At 43.2% G+C, this 18,657-nt stretch overlaps 1 protein-coding gene across 3 annotated transcripts in view; it reads right to left on the reverse strand.

Moving 5' to 3' along the window:
- LOC124546004 (tight junction protein ZO-1) overlaps positions 1-18,657 on the reverse strand; it is a 710,801-nt gene that overhangs the window by 279,825 nt on the left and 412,319 nt on the right. For all 3 annotated transcript variants that reach the window (XM_047124988.1, XM_047124979.1, XM_047124983.1), the window contains exons 4-5: positions 18,031-18,318; positions 7,763-8,152 (exon numbers count right to left, since the gene is read on the reverse strand). In XM_047124988.1, coding sequence (XP_046980944.1) covers positions 7,763-8,152; positions 18,031-18,318 — 678 coding nt within the window. The remainder of the gene's footprint in view (positions 1-7,762; positions 8,153-18,030; positions 18,319-18,657) is intronic.

The following is an 18,657-nucleotide window of genomic DNA, read 5'->3' on the forward strand; positions in this document are numbered from 1 at the left end:
GAGAGTTCACATGTCTGATAAATTTTTGGTAAAACAACTGAATCACTTGCCTGATCAACACTGTGACCGTGCATCTGCTGGTAAAATTGATTCCACCTCACATTATTTTTAGTAACATTGTTGATCCACAGAATTCTTTCTCGCAGTGAACAATGTTGTAAGTGAAGGCGCTGTGGATGATGCACCAAATGTTGTATTCACAAGTAAAGCTTAAATGTGCTTGAATAAAGGAAGGAAAACTAAAATTCACTTTTGCAAATGGAAGTACAATAACACAAGGTACTGAGGGATATCTAGGAGAAATGGACCTTTCCCAAGAAATTCTCAGGTGACAGAGTGAGAAGTACAAGGTTGTAAATGCAATGCATAAAGAAAAAATGCAACACAATTCAAGTAGCCATAATCTATATATAGTAAATATTTACAGAGTCCTAATATAGTAGTGTAACACTTAGTCAAAACTGGAATTTTTTTAACATAATTCCTATTTTTTATACCATTTTCATTCAAATGTAGGCCTAAATACTGCAGATTCTGAGAGATGTCCAAAACATTAGGAATGGAATTTCATTCTTTTCTAGGAGAGAATTTGTGACTGTCAACTTTCATGTGGAGATTTGCCAGCAAATGATAAGGTGCAACTATTTTGGAGATTTTATGCACTTGACTATGACAAGCAGATAAAATTTTTGGCTTTCTAATGTAATGAGATGGCTGATGCAAAGAGACAAACAACAGAAGAGAGTTTGTCTCTTTGCCATTGTTCACTTATATATCACCTGTCTTTAGGAATTCGTAATGCACGTTTTTGTTGACAGATCCTATGTAAGTGCAAATTTTGATCAACAAATTAAAAAGCAATTTCCCCCTCAAAGACAAAAAAATAAAGCATTCCAAAAGGCCTCTCAGAATCCTGGACCATGACAGACCAAAGCAAAAATGCTACAACTCCAAGTGTAGAAGTTAGTTGTTATTTAAGTTCAGATGTGAGCATCTGTGAAGTGTATATCCTTTCACAGGAAAAGTATTATGAACTACCTCCTGCTTTCACGTGTTTTTGGCATAAAAGCATTGCCAGGAGAGGCTTGGTAGAGATCTCTTCATGCATTCTGAAGTACCTTCTTTACACACTTCAATTCGATCCAGGACGGTGGGAGGTGGAATCTGATAGTCTGGTATGACCATTGCATTGGGGTGAACAACAACTGACAGATAATTTCTCCTTTCTAAAATCTGATCATCTGTAAATATTTCACTCTCTGTAGTCCAGAAATTCCTCATTACAAGCTATAGTTCCCTACAACGTGATATGGACTTGGCCACTATAGACAGAAATAAACAATAGTTTCATGTGGATCAATCACCCAGCAACTGTATTCAAGTCACTGACAATGCCAGAAACAATGGTTTCCTTGTCTCCAAGATAGATCCATAGCATTTCAGGGATATTAGCACACTAGACCAAAGGTTGCATAGCAGCTCATTCAAAATAGCTCAGTATGTCTTGCTACAAATTTCATCTGATGACCGTACTACACTACAGGAATGAAAAAGTCATACCATCCTGCAACCATGGGCTTTGTCAAAACATTGTACAGAAGCTGTGAGGCACTGAGAAAAGAAATCTGATGCCAGCTAACATTTCAGTTTTCTCTATCTCGTATGAGCTTTTTGCCAAGAAGGAAGACTTATTTGACATGTGTCAGAGTACCCCAGCTGAAAATTACAAAGTGAATAGTGAATTTGCATATCTGGCTGGCTGTTGACTGAGAACTCAAAATGTAATGCTGAATGTACATGTTCTGTGTAATTGCAATAGTAACAGTGTTAAATTTTTCAGCATCTTTTGCTGTTGCTTGTACAGATTTATATTGCAATTAACATTATGTGTTCCAGCCTGAGTTGCTATATTTTATCACAATAAGCTTTCTGCTTCTGAAATAACTAACACAAAAACCACACCCTTTCAGCACTACAACATTGCAAATGCACAGAGATCACACTGGTCCTACAGGGAAATTAAAATAGTGCTACTTTTTCAAAGATAAATAATCAATTGTGCAATAACTGTTACAACAATATTCAGAATGACGTTTGTCTGCATCACAACAAATAAGAGTAAAACAGTGTTTTTGGTTTCCTGCAAAATTTGTTTTTTGTTACAAACAACACTAGATGTATGAACGATTCAATTGTCAGACAAGTAACATACAAACATATGTGTTCCTCAGGAAAGTGTATTGGGTCCAATTCTATTCTGAATATACAGGGTTATTAAAAATGATTAAAGCGATTTCACAGCTCTACAATAACTTTACTATTTGAGATATTTTCACAATGCTTTGCACACACATACAAAAACTCAAAAAGTTTTTTTAGGCATTCACAAATGTTCGATATGTGCCCCTTTAGTGATTCGGCAGACATCAAGCCAATAATCAAGTTCCTCCCACACTCGGAGCAGCATGTCCCCATCAATGAGTTCGAAAGCATCGTTGATGCGAGCTCGCAGTTCTGGCATGTTTCTTGGTAGAGGAAGTTTAAACACTGAATCTTTCACATAACCCCACAGAAAGAAATCGCATGGGGTTAAGTCAGGAGAACGTGGAGGCCATGACATGAATTGCTGATCTTGATCTCCACCACGACCGATCCATCGGTTTTCCAATTCCCTGTTTAAGAAATGCCGAACATCATGATGGAAGTGCAGTGGAGCACCATCCTGTTGAAAGATGAAGTCGGCGCTGTCAGTCTCCAGTTGTGGCATGAGCCAAATTTCCAGCCTGTCCAGATACACGTGTCCTGTAACGTTTTTTTCGCAGAGGAAAAACGGGCCGTAAACTTTAAACCGTGAGATTGCACAAAACACGTTAACTTTTGGTGAATTGCAAATTTGCTGCACGAATGCGTGAGGATTCTCTACCACCCAGATTCGCACATTGTGTCTGTTCACTTCACCATTAAGAAAAAATGTTGCTTCATCACTGAAAACAAGTTTCACACTGAATGCATCCTCTTCCACGAGCTCTTGCAACTGCGCCGAAAATTCAAAGCATTTGACTTTGTCATCGGGTGTCAGGGCTTGTAGCAATTGTAAACGGTAAGGCTTCTGCTTTAGCCTTTTCCGTAAGATTTTCCAAACCGTCGGCTGTGGTACGTTTAGCTCCCTGCTTGCTTTATTCGTCGACTTCCGCGGGCTACGTGTGAAACTTGCCCACACGCATTCAACCGTTTCTTCACTCACTGCAGGCCGACCCGTTGATTTCCCCTTACAGAGGCATCCAGAAGCTTTAAACTGTGCATACCATCGCTGAATGGAGTTAGCAGTTGGTGGATCTTTGTTGAACTTTGTCCTGAAGTGTCATTGCACTGTTATGACTGACTGATGTGAGTGCATTTCAAGCACGACATACGCTTTCTCGGCTCCTGTCGCCATTTTGTCTCACTGCGCTCTCGAGCGCTCTGGCGGCAGAAACCTGAAGTGCGGCTTCAGCCGAACAAAACTTTATGAGTTTTTCTACATATCTGTAGCGTGTCGTGACCATATGTCAATGAATGGAGCTACAGTGAATTTATGAAATCGCTTCAATCATTTGTAATAGCCCTGTATATCAATAACTTTCCAGAGGCAAAGAGAAAATGTTTTCTTTGTTAATGTCACCAAAACCACTGTCACTGATAAATAATTAGAACTCTTGTTAGAAAAAGCAAATGAAACTCTCTAGGATGTTTATGACTGTGCAGTATGTGACAAATCAACATTTAATATAAAGAGGGAGCACAATTCTGTTACATTATGCATAGTCGACAAATTTCTGTACTGTGTATCACACACAAAGTATTTAAGGATGAATATTGATTGTCAATTAATGTGGAATGACCACACTAAGATGCTGGCAAAAAGCATCAATATGTTTCGCTTTTAGATTTCTGTCATCAGTCTGTAATAGCCAGTGTAAGGTGGTGACACAATATTGCCATGTACACTCAGTTCTTAGCTATGGTATTCTTTTCTGGTGATCAAAGGCACAAAACATGGATGCAGTTTTTAACATATATAGAATATAACTAGAAGTAGCAGTTGGGCCTGGAGACCCATACTATACCAAGTGAATATACCTGTCAGTCTGTTGTGCATACCACAGAAAACATAACTAAGTATTTCACTAATAGTTTTGTACATAGCTGTGGAACAAGACCCAGTTTGGACCTTAGTTTGCTATGCAAAACCAAACAAAAAACTGAAAACAGCATTTTCTATCAGCTATAAAAGTGTATCATAAACTGCCTAATGAAATGAAAATTACTATTAAAATACATCTGTTTAAAAAGGTAGCTAAATAGTTCTTCATAAATAATGCATACTTCACAATCAAAGATTACTTAGAGGATTCAGAGCAGTGGTTAACAGTGAAAGAGGATAACTACAACACCTTGTCACGTTATGACATTCTGCAATGCTTTTGCACAAAAATTACATGTCGGAATATGCAGTGAATTATAGTAATGTCTTGTGATTCTCCTGGGTTCAAAATCTCACTCATCATGGAGGATGCTTACTCAGTTTTTTAGGTGGACTAAGGGGAGGACATGAAGACATGCATGGGGTTAGAGGCATGTTTACAGGCCTGCAGTTAGGTTCCCTTAGGGACTTGACATAATGCAAGCGGCACAGCAGCAGAGCCACCAGAGTGTGCAGCCAATGTGTGTAGCAATGAAGACAAAAACTGTGTTCACATCAAAGAACACTGAACAAGAGGGACTTATCAAATGGGGCAGTGCAGTTATTAAGAAGTTAACCTCATACTCAGGAGGATGAGATTGTTCTGCCCGATCATCTCGCTTTAGGTTTCCCTAAATCATTTCAGGGTAATGCTGGGATGGTCCTTTCATCAAAGGCCATGGCCAACAACCTGTACTATGCCCATATACTTGTGAATTCAAACAACGGAAAGTCCTGGAGGCAGTAACACCAATATGGAAAGAATAGCAGCTACTCACTACACTGAGGAGGCACTTGGCCACAAACAGGTACAATGAAAAAGACTGCTAAAATATTAAGCTTTCAGACAAGGTCCTTCTTCCAAAATAGGTAACTCACAAACATTCATACAAGAACAACTCACACACACATGGGCACTATCTCCAGGTGCTGTAGTAGCCTGACTGTAACCACGTCTGCATGAACAGTAATATGGTGGGGCAGGTGATGCGGGAAAGAGGAGGCATGGGTTGAGGAGGGGGAAAAATAGCAAGGTAGGAATGGGGGAAAATGCTTTGCTGCCAGTGGGAGCATGCGGGGATGTGGTGATGACTGAACAGTGCTGCTGGCTGGAGTGTCAGGAGGCAGTGGAGGAGGAGGGGGTCATCTCAGTCACTTCTATACTTGCGGTATTTTTAATGTCAGCCATTATGATTACCACAAGTAATTTAGACTAGAAATTTCGCAGTTCCGAAACTCGCCTTTCACAAAATCGAGCTCACTCGGACATATGTCACAAATTCCTCTATTGCACAACTTTCTCAAACATACATATACACAGTTTTATAAAATATCGCACTGACACTTTATTTTTGTCCTCCATTCACTCTCTCCGTCTCTTCAATACACTCACACAACCAAAACACAAGGAAATAATAATTTTCCAAAGTACTTCTAATTACGTCAGAAAACTGTGGTAATGAAAAAAAAGAAAATTCGAGAAAATTAGATTATATAAACCGGTCCTCTGGTTGTAGTTTCAGTTGATACTATTGGTAAATATGTCACAGTCCCTAACTCAGTTTCACAATGCCAGCACGGTTATTATGTGCTTTAGGTAAAAACTTGTCTTCAAAAGTACTGAAGTCATTGATTTGAAATTTTACCAATATGTTGTACTACGTATGAAAAAGATTGATTAATATTTAATAGTACTTCTTCAGACTCATAGAGAGAAGATGTAATATACTGCATGCAGTGTTAGGCAAGTATGTGGTTTGCTCTGCCCAGATTTCTGGAATGGGGTCACTGTGGCAGGGTTTGTTCATGCATGTATCTGACAGTTGGCAGAGTCCCTTAAAAAGGTAACCCCTGTGGTTCACAATCATAGTGGTGGAGAAGTTATCAGTAGGTAGGAAAATAAGGTTGGGATCAGTTGTTAGGTGCTGGATTGTGGTTCTTCCCGCATATGTAAGGCTGCTTTCCATGTAGAGGGATTTGGGAAATGATGGTGAGGCCAGGAAATCATGGAAAGTTTGAGGAATTGTGGTGAGGCTCGGTTCTAGGTTAGGAAATCCTGGTAAAGTTAACAGGGGATGATTTGGGGGCAGTGGGGTTGATTACGGTTGGATGAGGAGTGAACTGAGTCAGGCAGGGTTCAATATTAGTTTTGGGACAATTCGTAGAGTTCGTGGCAAAAAAGTGTTTCTACTGCAAGGAGCAAGAGAGGAGGAGGTCCTTAACAAGCCTAACATTATTGAATTTGGGAGTGGGGCAAAGAGTAAGGCCTCTGGAAAGAACTTACCTGTTTGTGGGACTGAGGCTGTTGGGAGACAAGTTCATGACTCTGTTTCAGGTCTGGTTAAGTCCTTGACTCTATAAGGTGATAGGAGGGAGTTTCTGCAGCTGTGGGAAGTGTAGTGGGTCTGCAAGGTAGGGTTTTGTGGATACCAGAGAATGTAGGGAGGGCTGAAGGAGGTTCTTGTACAGTGGTGGATAGCGGTAGTCCAAGGCAGTCATAGGAGGTCAATACGTTGGAAAGTTTTTTTACATGGCGTTGTGCATGCTGTCTAGTTCCTGAAGGGCTAGAGGTTCAATCTGAGAGATCGGATGTAGGAATTTGGCATTGCAGAGCAGGAGAATTTTATGGATGGAAAGAAGGTATTGCAAGTAGATTTGGGCCTGTTTGGCATGATTTTGTGGGATGTGGATGGTGAGTGCTATGGATTGACAAAATCTGGACAGACAGAGATTGTGGAAGGAGGGACTGCAGCTGGAGATGGGTAATTTGATGGTCAGGCCATTGGGATTGGGAGGCAGGAGTATTTCAAGAGCTATGCAAGAAGGCAGGAACCATATGTGAGGCTGGGTTTTGGCTAGGGAAAGGGAAACTATTCTATATTTGTCAGATTATAATTCTTGTTTCTTGGCTCATCACAATTCTGATACTTTGTGTAAATTTCCTGTAGTTGTTCTGTTCATACTTTTTGTAGTTTACTCACTACACCATCTTCAAACACATTATTACTGTTGTGTTATATTGATTTAAACAACATAATATTAAAATTTACAGTTTCTGATTTAGAGGAAAGGTTATGACTGGGCAACACAAGAGGATAGGGGTAGGTGGGAGGTATATCCGTTAATCTCCTAGGGCATTAAAGTACCTAGAGCTTGTTCAGAAGGCACGACATCTCAAAATTTCTGTATCATGGGGACAGTGGTGACAGAGAGATACAAAGCATGCATTGCAAAAAGTAGGAAAGAAATCGCATGGAAATAAACAGACGGACGGACCATGATGAACAGAAATGAAACAAAGAAACAGTAAAAAATTATAAATATTGCAAGGTTACTAGAGAGAAGGAGACTACAGGGCAAAACTAAAATATTGTGTGTGGACAGAAGAAAGTTCATACTATTCGAAACTCCAAAGTGTGCACAAAAGAGACTGGAAAAGTAATATTTTCACTGAAAATATTCTGAGACATACTATGTATGCAGAAACAATGTTTAACACATCACAAATTTATTGCAAATCTAGAAATGGGGAGAACCCACCTTCAGGACGTGGAGGTGGCGGACGGGGAGGTCCGAGGAGGTCGTGCGGCAGTGGCGGCTGCGGGGGCGGAGGCTCGTCTAGCCCGCTGCGGCTCCGGCCGTGGCTGCCACCGCCTTCGACTCCGGTCACCCCCGCCCCTGTCGACGCCCCCACAGGGGTGGCCGGCCTGTCCAGCTGGCTGAGCGAGACATCGAGCAGTGGTCCCCGTGACCGACCGCGTGGCAGCAGGTTGCTCTTGTCCTCCACTGAGCCGGGCTGATGGGGCGGTGCTGGAGGTGGCTGCTGCTGGTGGTGGTGATGGTGGCGTGTGGGGGGCTGCACGTACAGGTTCTGCGACGAGTAGTTGGGACCGCTCAGGCCGTCGAGGTAGTTTCCACTGCTGTGAGACTCTGGAAATGAGAAACAGGTCTCAGTTGCCAACACTCAGAACAAGTGACAGTTTAAGCAGATTTTATGTTAGTGAAATCACTGGGAGACTGACAATGGTTATTATTTTGTATATTTCCCATGGATATATGTTCCTGTGACAAAATTATGACACTGGGCTTCTTCACACTGTTACTTCCCTTTTTATTTTACATTTCACAACTCAAACAACCAAATTAACGCTACTCTTTCAGAGGTTCTAGCTAAGATGCATGCTTCATCATATGTAATGAAACACGTGTGCACCAGCACAGCTTCTGTCCTGGCATTCACATATTTCAGTATGATGTAGCAATAATGCTGCTCCAGTGGCACAAAATTCTTGGCACAGAGAGGCAGATCACTCTCTCTCTCTCTCTCTCTCTCTCTCTCTCTCTCTCTCTCTCACTCACTCACTCACACACACACACACACACACACACACACACAAGTACACATGCATTTAATTTTATATAGACAGATATTTTTTACATTGACAATTTTTCATCCCATCCCTTTAAATCCAGCAGATAAAAATAGGAGAAACAAAAATTAAATCAACATAATGGAAACCCTCAAGAGTTACTCTATTAGCAGCCTGTTTAGATCTCAAACTTCTTTCAACATCTATTGTTTCTGTTTTTTTTACCTTCTTCACAGCCCTTCTTTTATTTTCGCTACTCAATCAAGAAACACATCATGATCACATTCTGCTAAAGTAGGTCATATCTGCTCAACATGACACTGGGTAGAGAGATGGGCTGACTGCACAGTTTACAGGTTCACACGCCCGCTGCCACTGCACTCGATTAGAGGCAGTGTTGCGGCTGAGACACTCGATACACATCGACACACCACAGAACGCTTCACTTCCACTGCTTGCTGATGTGTAGTTCTTCTCTGCCAGCATTTAGTCTTCCCCCACCCCCGTTCTGTGCAGCCTAATGTTTTATATACCAGAAATTCTTACATTTATAGTCGGGTACGGTGTCCTAAATATGATACAAAATGTGTTTTCATTTTTTAAAGAAAAAGAATACCCGAAAGGAAAAAAATGTATATGAAAGACAATGTTAGCTGCTTTAAAATGGCACTGTGTTTGATTCTTTAGAGCTACAAATCTAAACAAAAAATAAATAAAACACTGTATCATTTTTTTGGACTGAAAATCTTAAATATGAAACGACTGGTTCAAAATATGATGCACATGAGATATTCCTAAGTACAATGAAGATAGGAGACTGAGGTCTTAAAAATGAGATAGAGCACACAAAAAATGATACTTATGTGTAACTGGGAGTTTTCTTTCACAGATTTTTTAAGAATATTTATGGCATGAAATAAACGCTGGTTCAACTACAAAAACTTCTTTATTTGTTTCTTCTATTTTCAACATTATTAAGTTAAGCTACAATGAGTAGAAACTGTTTACAATTATACTTCATATATTGTCACTGATGCAAAAATAACAAATGCACAAAAGAGAACCACTGTCTTATTTTTTTTTCATGAACACCAACAGGACCATTAAACACAAAACAGATTCCTCATCTGACATTTCCAAAACCAGCAGCAACATGAGGAATTGGCAATTTCCCTATCACATCACTCTTATTAATCAGAGAAAAAAAACTTTTTTTTGTCCTTGTCTACAGACTCTAGAGCCATTACTTCAAGATCATTTTCTAATATTTTTTGAATGGTGCACACGTACCTATAGCTGTAAGAATTTCTCCTCCCTCCTTGAAATTTATCCAAAATATAATCTCCTTCAGCTACATGTGCTGGATTAGTCATTACAACAGGATCTGGTGTGGATTCTTTTAACAGATCGACATAACCAAGGTTGTCATCACTCTTCAAAGAGATGTCGGAATATGAACCAGTCTCCTTAGGCCTACTCTTTTGTGCATTTGCAGTAGTTTTGGCTGTAGGCATAACTTTTCTAGTCTTCTGCTTTTGGCTTAGGCCTAATCCTTTGTTTCCAGAATGAGATTTTCACTCTGCAGCAGACTGTGCGCTGATATGAAACTTCCTGGCGGATTAAAACTGTGTACCGGACCGAGACTCGAACTCGGGACCTTTGCCTTTTTTGGGCAAGTGCTCTACTAACTGAGCTACCCAAGCACGACTCACGCCCCGTCCTCACAGCTTCACTTCTGCCAGTATCTCATCTCTTACCTTCCAAACTTTACAGAATCTCTCCTGCACACAGTTTTAATCTGCCAGGAAGTTTCCTAATCCTTTGTTGTTTGGAGGCTTATCTTATTCAGCAATGAGTTTCCTGTATTCTTCTGAAGTTATTACCGTATTTACTCGAATCTAAGCTGCACTTTTTTTCCGGTTTTTGCAATCCAAAAAACAGCCTACGGCTTAGAATCGAGTGCAAAGTAAGCGGTAGTTCTGAAAAATGTTGGTTGGTGCCGCCACAACTAACTTCTGTCTTCGAATATATGTAGAGCTACACAGGCATGCTTTGCTGGCACAAAGATAAATACTGGCGTCAAAACCTCTGCGTCAGTAAATAATTTTTAAAAATAAGGTGGAAGACGAGCTTTTTTCTTCGCCCCGAGTTTCGACCACTGTATTTTCATACATTATCCAACGAAGTAAATACAAATTTCGTATTGTTAATCTTCAAATGTAGCAGCATTTCAATGTATTGAGAAAATCCGACTGGCAAGACTGTTTGTGATGTTTGACAATATGGCCAACTCTACGTTCTGAATTTTTTCCTACCTGTGAGAAGGGATGGCTGCTAATAGGAACTTTTTATGAATTGTGAATCACATGCAGTATTCTCTTCGCCATAAGAATAATACGAATATAAACATTTTGCCATGTATTCTTTCGTGTTTGCTGCTATTTCATTTAAACCCTGTCTGCCTAATAAACTACGAAACTAGTGTGAGACAACAGCAAACGCGGAAGAATACACATATCATGTCATGTTTATATTCGTATTATTCTTAGGCCTAATAGTGATACAGCCAGAAATGAAGCACGGCAATTGACTAGATTTTTAAATCTAAGATGACTAATTTCTGTGGAGAATGTAATGTACAAAAGAGGCGTCTGCAAAGACTTTCAATCGGAGAAAAATTTTAGCTAAACTCTCGTTCAGAACATCTTCTATCATACGCAGTCTATTATTTGGTTCTCGTTGATCATTATCAAAGAAAGCAGCAGTGTAAGTAACAACAAATAGCAGTCTCTTGCCATTGTTTCGCTAATGAGACAATTCCTCTCTCTCTCTTTATTGTAAGCGGCGGTAGCGCGCACACAACAATCAAGACATGCCGCGAGCGGCGACAGGTCGTAAACACACATTATCAGAATGCGACAAACAATGCATGACACAGTACAGTAATGCATTTTCAGCTTAGAGTGACGTAGACACCTATAGCGAAGAGAACGGCACTTACCAGATCAAAGAAACATAAGCAATCGATTCAAACCGGACGAAGCACGTGAAAAAGGAAGGGTACCCATATAAATACGAACGGAGCGCCTGACGCATAGCAATGGCTACCTGGTAAAGCTTAACTGCTAAGCTGTATCGTCATTCATTCGACCTAAATTGTGAGTCACATTACAATGGACCAACTTTGTTTCGCTTTGGAGGTGCGGCCTAAAACTTTTCTCTCCCTCTTGAATTTCGAGTCTCAAATTTGTTTTTCCTTGATTTCGAGTCTCACTTTTCAGGTGCGGCTTAGGTTCGAATAAATACGGTACTTGTGGCATTGGGTTGATGCGACTACGCTTGGTCACAGGTTTCTCAGTTGTTGTTTTTTTTTTTTATTCTCTGAAAGAGTAAATTTTCAAAACTTGCTGATGATTCACTGCTGAAAACAGGGGCTACAATAATTTTTTCAGAACCACTAGCCTTAAAGTCGCCGCCATCAGAGCAAGACAACTGGGTGTTCTCTTCCCAAATGCTGACGTTTGGCTCACTGATATTTGTGGATTTTTTCAAGTTTTGTGTAATTTTTCAGGATCCAGTCGATGAACAGGATACCGTGACCTGTCATAGGGGCAGATTCCTGTGTTCTTGAAGCCTGATATTATGTATTTAGGTTTCAAAGCATCTGGCCATACTTTACACACAAGATCCACACAGCTGGTCAGTTGTACGTGCCGGCAGCTTCACGATTGCAATTCTCTCATTCCTTGCTTTTTCAATTACTGTGGGATCTAAATGACTAAGGTGACCATCCAACAGTAGAAGTAAACGTCTCTCTTTCACAGTGTCACAGAAATGACTGAAGTAGCTCGAAAAGATTGATGACGTCATGAAACCATTAACAGCAGTTGAATAAAATGTGCCAGATAAATCACATGCTGCCTTCCAGGAGCTCCATAGGTGCACTCCCTCAAAAATGGTAAGTGGTGGAAGAGCCCTGCCTGAAGATGACACACAGGCAAGCACTGTGGTATTGTTCAATGAGTTCAATGGAACTATTAGTCAAGTAAAAGCAATTCACGACAGAAAGTGCGGCAGTTGTCGAACTGGAGAAATATTTAGTAGAAGGAAATTTGCCTAGAAACAGCAATGCCTTACACTGATGGGAAACATGAAAATTGCTGTGGCCGGCGCTGCATCAACTGCATTATGTATCACAACAACATGAGTGGCCTGTGAAAGAATATTTTCAAAAGCGGGACAAATAGAGAAAGAGACTCGCATCATCTAAAATGGGTCCAATTTTATTTATAAATAACAATACTGATTAATTTTTACTTTATGGAAATGTTCCCATAAAGGAACTGACTGTAAGTGATAACTACAGGTACACTTCAACTACAGTAATTATAATTCTTATATTGTGTTTTTTCCTATAAAAATATCAAAATATAACAAGAATCAGTCTTCATTCAAAAAATTTTTTCACTTGATAGAAAATATTTAGGATTTTGTTGTAACATTTATAACTTTAGCAGCAGACCAAATTTAAAACTTTTGTATCTGAAAATTACTGTGGACCTAACACAAAATTATTGCTCCTCTTCATATGTTCTTTCAAAATAGGACCAAAACAGATAAAATTCAGGTTTAGTGACTTGAATTAAATTTCTTTTACTTATTTTTGTGAGTGAATGCTGAGTGGTGACTCGAGAAAAAGAACTAGTTCATTCCAGTGAGTGACCAGTCCTGATCCAGTCTCTGAAAAGAACAGTTTTGTCCATACATAGTGTACAGCGCGTAACCCAGTCAGGAGCCAAGACAGGGACGCCTGAGAGGGTGCGGTAACAGAAGCAAAGGAAGAGCGGGAGCCTCGGGCCCGCAGGCAAACTGTCTGCGAGATTACCGCGAATGTGTGGATACGAGTCGGCGCTGTCCTGTGCAGCGGAAATATGAAACTTCCTGGCAAACTAACACGGCGCGTGGCCTGCGATTCGAACCTGGGACCTCTCCCTGTCGTGGTCGCGTGCAGCATCGGCTCAGACCCGAGACCCACCCTCACATGTTTACTTCGGCCAGTACCTCCGCTGCTATGTTCCGCTCTCTGGCGTACTTTGCAGGACAGCTGTTACGGCGTGTCGCCCACTCGGCAGGGTGGAGCGCACGTCCTGAGAGGCAGAGCTCCCAGGGCCAGCTCTCTAATTGAGCTCAAATGTGACCCGAGCCCTACCTTAACGAGAAGTACAACACTGTATCGGCATATTACACTTCTGGCATTAAAATTGCTACCCCAAGAAGAAATGTAGATGATAAACGGGTATTGATTGGACAAATATATTATACTAGAACTGACATGTGATTACATATTCACGAAATTTGGGTGCATAGATCCTGAGAAATCAGTACCCAGAACAACCACCTCTGGCCGTAATAACGGCCTTGATACGCCTGGGCACTGAGTCAAACAGAGCTTGGATGGCGTGTACAGGTACAGATGCCCATGCAGCTTCAACACGATACCACAGTTCATCAAGAGTAGTGAGTGGCGTATTGTGACGAGCCAGATGCTCGGCCACCATTCACCAGACGTTTTCAATTGGTGAGAGATCTGGAGGATGTGCTGGCCAGGTCAGCAGTCGAACATTTTCTGTATCCAGAAAGGCCCGTGCAGGGCCTGCAACATGTGGTCGTGCATTATCCTGCTGAAATGTAGGGTTTCGCAGGGATCGAATGAAGGGTAGAGCCACGGGTCGTAACACATCTGAAATGTAACGTCCACTGTTCAGAGGGCAGTCAATGCGAACAAGAGGTGACCGAGACGTGTAACCAGTGGCACCCCATACCATCACGCCGGGTGATACGCCAGTATGGCCCTGACGCATACACGCTTCCACCGTACGTTCACCACGATGTCGCCAAACACGGACGCGACCATCATGATGCTGTAAACAGAATCTGGATTCATCCGAAAAAATGACGTTTTGCCATTCGTGCACCCAGGTTCGTCGTTGAGTACACCATCGCAGGCGCTCCTGTCTGTGATGCAGCGTCAATGGTAACCGCAGCCATGGTCTCAGAGCTGATAGTCCGTGCTGCTGCAAACGTCGTCGAAGTGTTCGTGCAGATGGTTGTTGTCTTGCAAATGTCCCCATCTGTTGACTCAGGGATCGAGACGTGGCTGCACTATCCGTTACAGCCATGCAGATAAGATGCCTGTCACCTCGACTGCTAGTGATACGAGGCCGTTGGGATCCAGCACGGCGTTCCGTATTACCCTCCTGAGCCCACAGATTCCATATTCTGCTAACAGTCATTGGATCTTGGCCAACGCGAGCAGCAATCTCGCGATACGATAAACCGCAATCGCGATAGGCTACAATCCGACCTTTATCAAAGTCGGAAACGTGACGGTACGCATTTCTCTTGCTTACACGAGGCATCACAACAACACTTCACCAGGCAACGCCGGTCAACTGCTGTTTGTGTATGAGAAATCGGTTGGAAACTTTCCTCATGTCAGCACGTTGTAGGTGTTGCCACCGGCGCCAACCTTGTGTGAATGCTCTGAAAAGCTAATCATTTGCATATCACAGCATCTTCTTCCTGTCGGTTAAATCTCGCGTCTGTAGCACGTCATCTTCCTGGTGTAGCAATTTTAATGGCCAGTAGTGTACATGTTACAGTTTGTTGTACGCCGTACCTGTTGAAGTAGGTGTGTGTCCACAGTCGTCGTCATGTCTGGAGTGAATATTGGGCTCGTCTTTGCAGTGAGTACCTAGTTCTTTTTAACAGACCATCAGATGACATCTCCTCAATATTTATAATACTGTTCATCTTGCAGTCACAATTCTCAAATCGCAATAACGGGAGATTGAGATGAACCCTGGCAGAATATTCCAGAGGCTCGATGTTAAATAACCAGGGACGTGCTCGCCTCCTCTCATCCACCTTGAGCAATGCAGACGGGTTATCTGTAGCCTTATATCAGCTGCAAACGCGCAAGTGGCCCGTCAGGCGTGGACTGCAAAGGCCAACGGTAGTAAAGTGCGTAAAAAGAATGGAATATGCAGGTAAACAAATTGAAAGATAGCGACATGGCACGGGTATTTGCCACTAAGCTACAAATGAGATTTGAGTTTGGAACGATGCAAGACAACTTCCACGTTTAGGGCCACTGGATACAAGGAAGCATATGAATGTGCTACTAGTGAATTCAAAAGTCTTCTCGGACGGAAAAGGGAGAACATACGAAGAGTGTAATTAAAAGATCAGAAGCGGATAAAACTGCAGGGACAAGTGATTTTTACAGGTCAGATAGGGTTTCTCATAAAAGGATATATACGATGAATGTACGACATTAAAGATAAAAATGGAAATATGGTTTTGAAGAGAACATGTGGAAATTTGGAAGGAATATTTGGAGGACTATAAATGTTGAAGATGGAAGTTTAGAAATCGAGCAAGCTATAAACATCAGATTGTAGTTCCAGAGCCGACAATGAAAGAGACAGTCGACGCAATCAAAATATTAAAAAGCTACCAAGTTCCTGGGAGAGTTGGAGTAGCAACTGACCTACTAAACGGAGGAGATGCACGTGCGAGACAAATAGACAAACTCGTGGCCAGCAGTTGGAACGAGGAGCAAGTGCCGGCTGAGTGGAAAGAAGCGGTAATAGTACCAGTTAATAACAAGGCAATGAACAAGAATGCAGGAATTACAGACGTATCTCAATAATTAGCACAGCCTATAAATCTTCTGCAACACTTTTCTGGATAAGGTTCTAACCACACACTATGTGGTCAAAAGTATCCGGACATCCCCAAAAACATAAGTTTTTCACATTAGGTCCATTGTGCTGCCACCTACTGCCAGGTACTCCACATCAGCAACCTCAGTAGTCATTAGACATCATGAGAGAGCAGAATGGGGCGCTCCGCGGAACTCACGGACTTCGAACGTGATCACGTGATTGGGTGTCACTTGTGTCATACGTCTGTACGCGAGATTTCCACACTTCTAAACATCCCTAGCTCCACTGTTTCCGATGTGATTGTGAAGTGGAAACGTGAAGGGACACGTACAGCACAAAAGCGTACAGGCCGACCTCGTCTGTTGACTGACAAAGACTGCTGACAGTTGAAGAGGGTCGTAATGTGTAATAGGCAGACATCTATCCAGACCATCACACAGGAATTCCGAAGTGCATCAGGATCCACTGCAAGTACTATGACAGTTAGGCGGGAGGTGAGAAAACTTGGATTTCATGGTCGAGCGGCTGCTCATAAGCCACACATCACGCCGGTAAATGCCAAAGGAAGCCTCGCTTGGTGTTAGGAGCGTAAACATTGGACGACTGAACATTGGAAAAATGCTGCGTGGAGTGACGAATCACGGTACACAATGTGGCGATCCGGTGACAGGGTGTGGGTATGGCGAATGCCCGATGAATGTCATCTGCCAGCATATGTAGTAAAGCACTCCGTCTTCAGGCCGTAAGTGGCCCATCGGGACCATCCGACCGCCGTGTCATCCTTAGGTGAGGATGTGGATAGGAGGGGCGTGTGGTCAGCACACCGGTCTCCCGGTCGTTGTGATAGTCTTCTTTGATCGGAGTCGCTACTATTCGGTCGAGTAGCTCCTCAATTGGCATCACGAGGCTGGGTGCACCCCGAAAAGTGGCAAGAGCGGATGGAGGCCCCGATGGTCACCCGTCCAAATGCCGGCCACGCGCAACAGCGCTTAACTTCGGTGATCTGACGGGAACCGGTGTATCCACTGCGGCAAGGCCGTTGCAGCATGTGTAGTGCGATCAGTACAATTCGTGGTGTTACGGTGTGGTCGTGTAGGAGGCTTCCACCACTTGTTGTTTTGCGTGGCGCTATCGCTGCACAGACCTATACTGATGTTTTAAGCACCTTCTTGCTTCGCTCGTTTTAAGTCGGGGATGGAGACTGCATCTTTCAACACGATCGAGCACCTGTTCATAATGCACGGTGTGCGGGTCTACAGCGGAGTGGTAACACAACAACAACATCCGTGTAATGACTGGCCTGCACAGAGTCCTGACCCGATTCCTATAGAGCACGTCTGGGATGTTTTGGAGCGCCGACTTCGTGCCAGGGCTCACCGACGTCGATACTTGTCCTCAGCGCAGCACTGCGTGAAGAATCCCATTCCTCACGAAACCTTCCAGCACCTGATTGAACGTATGCCTGCGAGAGTGGAAGCTGTCATCAAGGCTAAGGGTGGGCCATCACCATACTGAATTCCAGCATTAATGATACAGGGGGCTACGAAATTGTAAGTCATTTACAGCCAGGTGCCCATATACTTTTGATCACACAGCGTATTTAAGAGAGGTTATAGATGAAAGAAATGGAATTTGTGCAGAATCGATATGCCATTGACCAGCTATTTGTAAAAGTCTTCGATAGCATAAAAACAGAAAAAAAGCTGACCTTTGGTGAGGGCGGCGTGGTCGAAGCAGGCGGCGGGGGCGGCGCCGGGTCCGGCGGAGGCGGCGGCGGCGGCGCGCGGCTCGCGGCGCACCACCAGGCTCAGCTTGTCCTTGCTGGCGTCGATGAGCTTGCGCGCCTCCTTGAGCGTCATGCCGTCCGTGCTGTGGTTGTTGATCTTGAGCAGCACGTCGCCCTCCTGCAGCTGCGCCTCCGCGCCGCCGGCCCCCGCCCGGTTGGCGCGCGCCAGCTCGCGCACGTAGATCTTGCAGCCCAGCACCAGGCCCAGGTCTGCAAAGGCGGAGGCAGCGCCCGTTGTATTACAGCAGTCTGTTGCCCAGCACCTAAGAGGCGGTGAGCGCGGCTGTCGCGACAGAATACACTGCTAGGCGCGCATTTTTGTGACTTCGCAGGTTCAAACGGGACCGCGCAAATAGCGACGCGACGCGACTGGGACGCGACGCGCGCCTGCGCCAGGTCGCGCGGCGTTGTGGTTGAGGCACAGTTTTCTCGCGCCGCGCGCTGCGCGTCGTGCGTGCTTCACTAGCACCGTGGGAAATTTGAGGCGGGCAGCGGAAAAGTAGCACGGCCATATTGCCCAAATCAGAACGGTGCATATGAGCAGTGGTA

This window comes from Schistocerca americana, chromosome 1 (assembly GCF_021461395.2).
Source record: "Schistocerca americana isolate TAMUIC-IGC-003095 chromosome 1, iqSchAmer2.1, whole genome shotgun sequence".
Lineage (NCBI taxonomy): Eukaryota > Metazoa > Arthropoda > Insecta > Orthoptera > Acrididae > Schistocerca > Schistocerca americana.